This window comes from Oryza sativa, chromosome 1, assembly GCF_034140825.1.
Source record: "Oryza sativa Japonica Group chromosome 1, ASM3414082v1".
Lineage (NCBI taxonomy): Eukaryota > Viridiplantae > Streptophyta > Magnoliopsida > Poales > Poaceae > Oryza > Oryza sativa.
Window position 1 is genome coordinate 31,062,234 of NC_089035.1, and position 11,974 is coordinate 31,074,207.

An 11,974-nucleotide genomic window follows, 5' to 3' on the forward strand; every position below is an offset into this window, starting at 1 on the left:
GAGATCATAGAACATGAGAACGTGCAGTGATGTAGAGATAGCAACTTTTCTAGTGCGAGCAGTTAATTTTAAATAAATAAAAAATAGGAAATTATCGCACTACTTTAATTTTAAATAAATAAAAAATCAGGAAATTATCGCCCTGATGTTGAGTTTTCTAATGCTTTGGCTTCTACATTTTTTGATAGATAATGAGAATTCTAGTCTTTGCTTCAACCCAAACTACAACCACTAGTTCTTTTGAAAAAAATATATATATACGAGATGTTCTTCTACAGTCCCGTTTGTGTAGTGTTTAAAATTCTCTTATATGTATTTAAAATGTTTTAGCAATAAGAAAGAAAATATTAGAGTAGTTACAAATATACGAGAAATAGACCAATGATCAACGGTAAATTACTGACCTTACTAAACTAGTGTTGAAAGTGTATCCGCATTTATCTAATATTTTAGGGTTCATTGATCTAGTTTGATGGGTCGGTAAAGCTATACATCTACAATTTTACCACGATATACTGTTTAAATTATTGATGCCTTTTCAATGTCTTGTATTGTGAAATGGTAGAGGTAGAATTAAGCGTATTCCATTGTAAAATACTAGTAGTATATTAAATTGAAACTTTGTTAGGACTGCGCACCATTGCACCACACCAACTATAACCAAATGGCAGATGCATAATAAGTGCAAGTCAAGTTGGAGCTTGATAACTACGAACTGGGGTGTGGCGAACTGCGTACACCCATGGCTCGCACCAAATATATATATAACCATCAAATGGCATTAACATATTACACAAAGTTTATCATGTCAACTTATGCTAAAAGGACACCTATATACAAATACAACGAGAAAAAGACGTACGTCGGTCCAAATGAAGCAACATGGTGGTGCTTTCGATTTCCCTTTTTAGTAACTAGATAGAACTTTGGAACGGAAGCAAATCTTATCTTATCTATCTTATATAGTGAAAGCAGTAAGTTTACTTACACGAGAACACGCCACATCATCATAAATATATTAGCCGTCAAATAAAGGATTTGGATAAACAATGACCATTGTATTAAAAGGGTACAGTATAAAAAACCCACAAATGCCCCGAAAAAAAGAGAGCACTTCTACGGTAAACTATACTGTAAGTATATACTAGCAGTTTAAACGATCTAACGGTAAAGATGTATCTGATATTTCACCCGGTTAGCTTTGCAGTATAAATTCGAAAAGGGTATATTTGTCTTTTCATCTTTCTGCGTGGGGGTATTTTTGTATTTTCGCGTTTTGTTTCTTGGTCAGATCCCGACCTAGAGAAATCCAGTCGGTTTGTCGTTCGAAAGAAACGGCGGCTTGAGAGAAATCCGCTCCATTCCCCTTCCTTCATCACATGGGCTACCGCCGCCAGCCACCGTGAGCACGCCGCGCCCCGGGCCACCGCAAACCGGGATTGATTCAATTTACTGTCCTCCTTTCCTCCTCTTCTGTCATTCCCGCGCACCTAAGAAGCAGCAGCAGTGTAGGGCATCCGGGCGGCGGCAGCAGACCAGGGGCAAGGCGCACAGCCAGGGATGGGCAGGCAGTAGGAGGCAAGCCCAACTCGCCGCCTCTCCATGTTGGAATAGAACTGGCAAATCATCCCGTTACAAGTACTCCCGATTGAAATAAATTAATCTGAACTTCAAATGACTAAATAGCCCTTTCTAGCTGTTTAACAAATACCAAACATACCCTTTTATATATTGCTAGTATATACTTACAGTACAATGTACCGTAAAAATCCTAAAAAAAACCCACAAATGAGCTAAACATATGGAAATTTCTTGAGGTTTCTAGTATCTCATCTAGACACAGGATAAAAAAGAGGGGATAAAGAGAGAAGAAACATGAGACTTCTAGTGATTTCTCTTATAAACATATAGTACAACTTAGTTAAATCTATAATTGGCTAGGAAAATCAATACTACTTTGTTAAAAAAATAACTTAATATGTTAAAACCTTCTTAAAAGCTTAGCTAAACTAATAGACCATATAGAAAAGTTCTTAAATAGGATTAAAGTCGTGCAAAGTGCGACTATGTGGCTAGTTAATTAATTATAGTGAAAGCAGCAAGTTTACTTACACGAGAACGCACCACATCATCACAAATATATTAGCCGTCAGATAAAGTATTTGGATAAACAATGACCATTGTATTAAAAGGGTACAGTATAAAAAACCCACAAATGAGTTAAACTTATGGAAATTTCATGAGGTTTCTAGTACCTCATCTAGACACAGGATAAAAAAGAGGGGATAAAGAGAGAAGAAACATGAGACTTCTAGTTATTTCTCTTATAAATATATAGTACAATTTAGTTAAATCTATAATTGGCTAGGGAAATCAATACTATTTTGTTATAAAAAATAACTTACTACGTTAAAACCTTCTTAAAAACTTAGCTAAACTAATAGACCGTATAGAAAAGCTCTTAAATAGGATTAAAGTCGTGCAAAGCGCGATAACGTGGCTAGTTAATTAACATTTTGATTGGCAACCGGAGTCCGGAGAAGCTGATCAAGCGACCTACTCCCTCCATCCCAAAATGTTTGACATCGTTGACTTTTTTTAAAATGTTTGACCGTTCGTCTTATTCAAAATATTTTTTTAAGTAATTATTAATTCTTTTCCTATTATTTGATTTATTGTTAAATATATTTTTATGTATATATATAGTTTTACATATTTCACAAAAGTTTTTTAATAAGACGAACGGTCAAATATGTTTTGAAAAGTCAACGGCGTTAAATATTTAGAGGAAGAGGGAGTACGTACCTAGCTAGTGCCCAACACCAGGGCTCGGAACGGACCGCATCAGTCGCTCCGTCCTCGCCGCCGGAGGCGGCATTGGCATCGTCGTGCGCGCATCTTCCCCGTCGCTGGCCTGGTACGCCCTGACCACCACGCCAACGCTCGCTTCCAAGCACACCATCCTGCCTCCTCCCCATCCCATCCCCGGCGACATGCGGCCCTGGCACAATGAGCCGCAGCACAGCAGCAGGCCGCAGCACAGCGCAAGGAGCTGCACCGCACGTTGATCCCTGTTGCTGCCTACACCCTTGGCAATGAGCACCATGGCGAGCAAACGCAGGGGATCGAAGCAAAATTAACGGCCGCGGCTGGATCGGCTCGAAGCTAAGTAATAAGCTGAGGCTGAGCTGGTCGGGATCGAGATAATGTTGTTTGTTGTCTCGGTGACGGGTGAGATCGGTCAGGGTGATCTCAGAGGGTCGGGTGATGTGGAGTAGTCGGTCACAACTCCACGAGACGGCGACTGCGTGCGTGCGTGCGTCGGCCTCACAAGTCACACGCAGGGCGGAGCTAGAGTATATATTGAGAAGGGTGAGTGGTTGTCACGAAAAAATTATAACTATATATGACCTATTTTCACCGTGTATGTATCTTTAATATAAATTTAAACACTCACATTAGCTTAAACTTGATACTCTATCCATTCCAAATTGATCTACATATTTTATAGGTACACCAAGACCAAGAAAAACTAATTAATAACTTTCTCATACTATATTTACTCTAACAATAAACTCGATGCATGCACCATCCTCATTATTTCTTAGCCAATAGCAAATCAAGATGTTCCATGTGGGTTATAAATACTTGTGTGTATGGATACATGCATCAATGTCCATTTACTTCAATACACAAATAACGAATAGACTTAATGAATGGACACAAACATGATAATTATTTAGGAATAATATAAAAAAAACTATACGATGGTCATTTTGGAACGGAAGGAGTATAAAGCAAAGTAAATTAAATAAGTGACATCCTCCTCCATACTCCCTCCGTACTCATAAAGGAAGTCGTTTAGGATAATGTTTAAGTCAAACCTTGAGAATATAAATCATAAATAACTCTCAAGTTGTTGAGTTTGAAAATATAAAAATTATATGAATATATTTGTATTGAAAAATACTTTCATAAAAATATACATATATCACTTTTAATAAATATTTTTATAGAAAAAAGTCAAAGTTATGTTTTAGAGACCGTATTGCTGGTCTAAACGACTTTTTTTTTTTATGAGTACGGAGGGAGTACAGTTCTAGCTCCACCCCTCCTCACACCACACCACCGGGTTGCGCGAGCCGCCGGTATATAAGAGCGCGCCTCGGCACACAGAAACTCACCGTTTCCGCCGGGTTTTCTCGCGCCAATTGGTCGCGCCGCGCGCCGCCGGGCATGTAAGCGTCGTTCTATTGGTTAACCAAACTACGCGTAGGCCGCGCTACGTGCGCCGGTCGGCCCCGGACGACGTGGCGATCAATTGCTCCTTTTCGGAACGGCGTGCGTGGGTCAAATTCTACTCCTGCCAGGGCTGCCGTTTTTTGCGACTCTTTTCATGGCAAAGCTCAGCTAATGCTGATCGAGTGCTGACGTTGACGTGCTACGTCGGGATTTGGTTAAAACTGGATAACCTTTGACATCGCCACGTCGGTGAGCTTCTACACTTGGGTTACTGCATTGTACCTCTAAGAGCAGGTACAATAGCAGGCTATAAGCCAGTTACAAACATATTTTAAGGAGATAAACGAGAAGAGAGAAGAGCAGCGGGCTACAGATCTGTAGCCAGCTGTAGCACGGACTCCGACACAGTGTGTATGACAGGTGGGACTAAGTATTAATGGTGTAATATGTAACTATTGTACAAATAAACTATTAAATTGGCTATAGATGAATTGGAGCTAATAGTTGACTATACTATTAAACTTGCTCTAATGTCTTGTCTTAATTTTATTCCTAAAATCTAAGGAACCAGCAACCCCAATATATCCTCTATATCAATCTAAAGCCACATTACTATATCATATCCCAGGTGAACTGAAAACATCCGCGAGTGTGAGAGGGATGTGCGTATACCTTAAGATGGATATGGGAGTTTTGGAAGTGACTGCTGCCTAAATAATCCCAGCTTGGTTCCAAAAGGAATGAACAAGGATGAGCAATTCCGTCCACATGAATTTGAGATGCACTCCAGCAATTACCACAACATCCACACGGCGACGTGACAAGAAGGACCACACAACTTCACCGAGTGGATGACTTGTCCTCGAGATTTTTACTGATGTCTTGACCATGTTGGTCCTTTCTCCAGACGAGATAAACGAAAGCGGAGGCACACAGAATGCCAGATCAGAATAACATTTCTTTCATCTGCATGACTCCATGCCCTTCAATATCCAGATGATTCTTTCCCCTAGTACCCTTGCATGATGAATGATACAGGCATTTAGTACTAGTTTCTCACCTAGGACCCACACCCTCATTTCTATCCACATTTCTGTGCCCTTAAAACAAGAATATCGCCCATTTCTTTTTCACCTTTATTAAATTGAGCAAGGAAAATGACTTTTCACGTTCTTCCAGTGGAATATTTCTTCCAAGTGCTTCACATCTTGTCAAATGGACATTAGGGTCTACATAGGTAAAATTACTATGGGTGAAAAATGGATAAGGACAAACCATTTTATCTGATGATATTCATAAAAATAACACTGTCCGTGGTCACACAAGGAAAACTATCCGTATTAAAATTTAATAATTTCTACCACTATTTGGGAATATCTAATTTCACATGGAGGTTGTCCGTGTTAAGGAAAAAAAAGGGGGAGAGAGGGGGGGGGGGTGGAGTGTATCTATTCAACAGAAATAGGATACTATCAGGTGTATTATTTGTGTCCCATCCAAATGTCTTTTGTTCTTATTACATATGCATTTTTATATGAATGTTAAGCAAAACGTAGTTTTAAATCCTTTATATTAGCGTAACTAAACTCGTGTTTTACACAGTATTATGTAGTAAAGTATCTGGCATTCAACTGATCTGTGCATATATTCGACTTGATTTTTTGTCAAATTCAACAGCAAGATGCATATTCATTTTTGGCACCTTTTGAACACATGCGATGTTTAATATTTGATAAGTTCTCACGAACATTTTACATGATCTTGCGAAAATCATGCACCTTGAAGAAATCTTTTAGAGCTCAACCTTTTCAAGCTGCTTTGTTAGATGTTGGCAACTTTTAGCTATGCAAAAGTTGGGAGCGTATCCTATGCACACAGGCCCTCACGTGTACACACCGTGTACACCAACTAAAAATTATCACAAAAAATTCTAGGAAAATTAATACATGTACTTTCAATAGTATTACATCTACGTGCAAAGTCGCATATTCAAATTCATTCTACATAGAGAATAACAAAAAAGATAAAATTCTGACAAAATTGTAACCTTAAAACTGTCAAATTTTTTGTTTTTTTTGTTACGGCTAAAATATAATGAATTTGACGTTAAGATTTTAACCCTAGGTGTAATACAATTGAAAGTATGTGTATGATTTTTTCTAGATTTTTTGGTGACATTTTTTAGTTGGTGTGCACGTGTGTACACGTGAGGACCGGTGTGCATAGGATATGTTGCCGCAAAAGTTTCATAGAGATGGAGGTCATCTACATGCATGCTTTCAAGCAACAAAGTAAAAGTTGGCACTTGGCAACCATTCGTAGTGCTTGTCGCGGCTGCCTAATGTAATAGAATAAGCTTGTAGCTACCGATATGATAGGCCTGTTTGCTGACCCATACTTGGCCCAATGTGCCTGGTGATCTTGGAGTCACAATATGTGCAATACCACACATCTGGCCCATAATGTGGTAAAATGGGAGTATCCCCCCCTCTCTCTCTCTCTCTCTCTCTCTAGTTTTGACAGTTGCTGTGAATTATTTTGTGTGCGCACTTCCACACTAAAAGTATTTGGCTGATCAGCCAAAGCTACCTCCAATTCAGCCAAACTTCAATGCAAATTGGTTAGCTTATTTTGATTAAATGGTGATCAGCCAAAGCATTTGCCATCCGATGAGGGCGTACTATTAAAGTTTCAGCTTCAAAGTTCAACTTAGCAAGACAGAATGAGAGAGATTAAAGGTGGAACTTTAGTTTCGAAAAATTATGTGCCAACACAAACCATGTCTTAGCCATCAGATCAAAAATATTTTGAGTAGTTCACAATATCAAAAACTAAAAAAATTATGACCAGTTCCGATCGAATTTCAATCGAGTTCACTGTTTCAAATTTGAAATTGATCTAAAAAACCATTCAAATTTCTCCTTGAGATCGGTTCTCGGATTGGCTGAGAATCTCAAAGTTCCAAGATTTTCTATCGGTTTTCATCGAAATTGTAAATCCTGGTTATTGTAACGCCAAAACTAAACTGAAATTTCATCGACAGTGAGACGCCCATGGTGGTTTCATCAATTTTAAGATATATCAGCCCAGTCTTTTGAAGGTACTTATATAGATAGGATATGCACGTGTGAGTTTAGTACTGCATTTATAAAAAGAAAAAAAGAAAAACTAAACTAATGTCATGGAGAAAAAAAAACATTCAAGGATCTCCACGTAAATATAAAAGATCGTAAAGATCAATTTGCAAAGAAGAACAAACGAGAAAAATCGCGGGAGAGGAGTGGCCCAGAAAAACCAAAATAAACAGAGTCCGCCAAGAAAACCACCAAAAAAAAAAAACAGAGCAACAATCCCCGTTACCCCACGGGATCCAACCGGATTCTCCTTGTCCTTCTCCCTTCCTCCCTCGCCGGAGCCCGATCGAAGGTACGCCGCTTCCCATCGGATGGCTCCTCTCCTGTCACCACCGCTGCTTGCCGACTCGGTTGCCAAGTTCCATTGCTCCTCCACACCCACCCCCTGCTCCGGCAGTGTCCGGCGATGGGCAATCACAAGGTTCGCCGGGGCCGGGAGGAGGAGAGACTGGCACCGGAGACGGCGGACGTCCGGAAGGGGGGTCCTGACGGTTTCCGCGGTGGCGGCGGAGTCGCCCAGCTCCGGTGGTGGCGTCGCCGAAGACTACTACGCTGTTCTTGGCGTTGTAAGTTTGATTTTCCATTTTCTGTGCATTAAACCCATATTACCTATTTTCAGTTTTTCTCTGTTTTATTTTCTATACTTTGGAATTGTTAGAAAAGAATGGTAGATGGTACATATATATTGCATTATTCAGTATTCACAGTTCTGCAGAATACCGAGAAGTTAATGAATTCAACTTTCAATGCTTTCAGATGCCGGATGCAACACCTCAGCAGATCAAGAAAGCGTACTACAATTGCATGAAAGCATGCCATCCTGATCTCAGTGGCAATGACCCCGATGTGACGAACTTCTGCATGTTCATCAATGAAGTTTACACGGTAATCTGGACTCTACAGAGATCGAAGTCTGCTGCTTTTTGGAGCATTCTGTATGTTTTAAAAATTTATATGCGAAATTAACATGAGCAAGGGACTGGCAGGTACTTACCGATCCCATCCAGCGAGCGGTGTATGATGAGATTCATGGCTATGCCGCAACAGCAACCAACCCCTTCTTCGATGACAGTGCCCCTAGGGATCATGTGTTTGTCGATGAGTTTAGCTGCATAGGTATTATTAACTACTATATAACCAAACAGGAGTTTATCCTAGTCTATGTACTCTTTGGTAGTTATTGGCTTCTATTTAATTTCTTCACGCATTTATACAGGATGTAAAAACTGTGCTAATGTGTGTTCTAAGGTCTTCGAAATTGAGGAAGATTTTGGTCGGGCAAGAGTTTACAATCAATCAGGCAATGCCGAACTAATTCAAGAAGCTATTGACACTTGGTGAGATTGTTGAATTTCAAAATTTTGCTAAAAAAAGGAAAAAATGTTACAAGTTTGCTGAACAAATTTCAGTGTTTCCCCCATTTGTATGCTAGACTAATATTACTGCTCTGAATTTCTGATACGCAGTCCAGTTGACTGCATCCATTGGACATCAGCTGCACAACTTTCACTCCTTGAAGATGAAATGCGAAGAGTAGAAAGAGTGAATGTAAGGAAAACATCAAAGATATTTCCAATAACCTCATGTCTATCGGTCTATCAGGCAGTAGTTTATATGTTTGTTATTTCCAAACCTGCCAGATTGTGATATCTTGCAAAAGCATATTATTTTTTTCTTCCATTTGAGCAGGTTGGTTTGATGCTAGCTGGGATGGGAAGTTCAGTTGATGTGTTTCGGATGGTAATTTCCTAGTACTTAATTTGTAATTTTATTATCCATTCTAGTACCATTCTAGTACTATTCTGTACTTTTGCAACACTCCACACTGTCAATTCAAAACATGGCATAAGTTCATCGGAAAAGAACAGATTTTTTTTTTCTTTTGCATCCAGAAGTAGATACTCCTACCTGGTACAGTAGACTAGTACGGTGTGGATTTTCTGAAGTTTGAGCCACCGTTTCTTCAGAAAGTCCTTAATTTGTTTTTTATCTTCTCTGTCTGCCAGGCAAGTACACGATGGGAGAAAAGACAGGCTAAAGTCTTGGTATAATTCTCTGTTTCAATACATTGCTTTCTTTAGACAAACATAAGAAATAATAATTTAAGATTTTTAGGATGAACCTTCGTTACTCCTATTTCATTGTAGTATGTAAACTGTCTGTTTTTCTTTGAAACCTGTCTGTCTTGTAGGAAAAGGTCAGAAGACGTGTGAGCCAAGAAGATTCTGGTAAGGGCAGCTCATGGAGTGATGTCTGGGGAGCACCAACAAGATATCGAAAGAACGGTAAAGCTAGCGTAATTTGCCATTGGCAATTGCTACTAATTTGCTCATACCATTTGGATTCCCATCCAGTACCCACATAGCCGTCTTCTTAACTCTCCTGCTAACACATTGAGCAGAGGACGAAGCAAGGGAGAGAGCAAAGCGAGCAGCGGCGGCAGCGAGGAGGTGGAGAGAATACTCGAGGAAAGGTGCAGACAAGCCTCCCACATTCAAACTTCCAGAGGCAGTGTCCAACAAGGAGTGAGAGAACAGAACACAATCAAATGAGAATTTTTATCAAAGCAGTGCTACCTAACCCCATTGAAATCATGTATAGTCTAATTATTTGCAGAGAGCTGTATAGCATTTATGCTCTCTCGCCCTCCATTCCACATGATGACCAATATCTTCCAATATTCTGCTTGAGATAGTTGGTGTTGGTCACCATATAGAATACAGAACTACAGATTCCAAGTGTAGAAAGATACTGTACCATTGCTACTCATACAGTTATGTACTTATGTTATGATGAAACTTAGAAACTTGGTTTATACTAATGCTGGAATTGTGCAAACACAGATCATAGCTACTAGCAAGTTGTGAACCAAACCATAAGAAATCTTTATTTTTCAGGATAGAGCAAAGAATGAAGAAATGGCATACATCACTGCTACAATATTCTGAACTAATTAATCGTCCCTAAAAAAAATCATGAATTAGTAGGGGGTTATGAGTGACGAGTCTTTCATCTGACCGAGCAAGCAACGGCATGAGCCCACGACCTGAGATGCGCCCTCATGGCCGGGCCGTCGCTCGTGCGCGGCATCGGCAAAGGCGAGCACCGCGCCGGCGCGGCGGCGGCGGCGGCGGCGGCGACGCGCATCTGCCGGCACTGCTCCTGCCACATGTCCATGCGCTCCTCCTCGACCACCCGGCCTCTTGCAGCCGCAGCCGCTCTCCTCCCGCCTGCCACCGGCGCCACCGCCTTCCTAACGCCTCCGGGATCTTCATGGCCGCAATCGCCGTCCTTCTCGTGGATCTCAGGAGAATCCCGCTCCTCGGGCTGCAACTCTCCGGGCCCAGGAGGAGGGCACTTCGTCTTCTCCTTGACAGGCGGCGGGAGGAGGAAGACGCTGGAGAAGAACCAGAGGGAGTCAATGCTGGCGAAGAACTCCTCATCCTCCTCCTCCTGCCCTTCCATATGTTGGGGATTCTTGGCTGAAATTCTCTGGGATTCGGCGAGGGGGGGGGGGGGGAGGAGGAGGAGGAGGAGGGGAGAAACGGTTGGAGACCGAGGAGGGATTTGTGCTGGGAGTTCGGCGCTTCGGCCGCGTTGGTTTGAACTGGAGTCTTTTCGAGTGTAACCAACGGCTTGGAGAGGGGGGGGGGGGGGGGGGGGTGAAAAGGTCCATCTTTTGCACGACTTTTCAGGAAGACCATATTGGATTCCAGGTCAGATCGCTTCGTCAGGGGGTGGGCTGCCTGCAGAATGGGACCCGCTTGAGCTGGCTGTATCTTATTTTTCTCATTTTGCGAAATCAACAAGCTGTAATGCCAACGTATCCTTCCATTTCAAAAGCACGCCTAGAATGTTTTCATAATGTTATGTAGCATGCGTCTAGTTTAATGGTGTTTTTCCTCTGAACATGTAAGCAAGCTTTGCAACAGCATGCATTTGAATATGCACATGCAAATCTGCTAGGATATCCTTAAAAAAAAGGATAATCTAATATTAGAAGGTGATATATCATAACACAACGAATTTGGATATAAGAGAGTACTATGTCTGATCGTGCGTTTTCTCAGAGTTCACAATTATATTGGAATCCGGTTCAGATTTCGCAAAATATACACCTTTTGGTTCGCATCGAAAACACACGCCATTCAGTTTTTTGGTCTAGTTCAAAAAAACCAAACTAAAATTTATTTTTTTTTATAAAATTTATTTGAATTTTATTGATTTTTATCGGTTTATCAACGGATTTCGCGAAATCCCATGCCGCTGCTTGTGAACAAATTTTGATTAGATATCAGGATTTGTGAACCCTGCGTTGATCATAAGCCAACATAACGTCATAACGAACTGCTTTGCAGGTAAGAGTGCTGCAATGCTGAAATGCAGGGAAAAAAGGGTAAGATTTACAAGATCAAAAACACATGTAGGATGATGTAACTTGACCCGTCGAGCATTCATGCATGCAAGCAAACAAGAAATAATTGTGTAGTAAGAACATCTCCAATAGCCTCTTCATCCCACTCTCCAAGCCAAATTTTAACCATTCTAGCAAAAAAAAAAAAGTACTCCAACAGCCTCTCCAACCGGATAGCTAAGCC

At 40.8% G+C, this 11,974-nt stretch overlaps 1 protein-coding gene across 1 annotated transcript; it reads left to right on the top strand.

The window, feature by feature from the left end:
- Positions 1 to 7,566: 7,566 nt before the first annotated feature.
- Positions 7,567 to 10,197, top strand: LOC4324425 (chaperone protein dnaJ C76, chloroplastic). The gene is made up of 9 exons (XM_015771647.3): positions 7,567 to 7,942; positions 8,133 to 8,261; positions 8,363 to 8,492; positions 8,593 to 8,713; positions 8,843 to 8,924; positions 9,066 to 9,116; positions 9,383 to 9,421; positions 9,568 to 9,661; positions 9,778 to 10,197. Exons 1-9 carry the CDS (start codon positions 7,688 to 7,690, stop codon positions 9,903 to 9,905), a joined length of 1,029 nt encoding a protein of 342 aa, XP_015627133.1. The 5' UTR covers positions 7,567 to 7,687; the 3' UTR covers positions 9,906 to 10,197.
- The last annotated feature ends 1,777 nt before the right edge of the window (positions 10,198 to 11,974 follow it).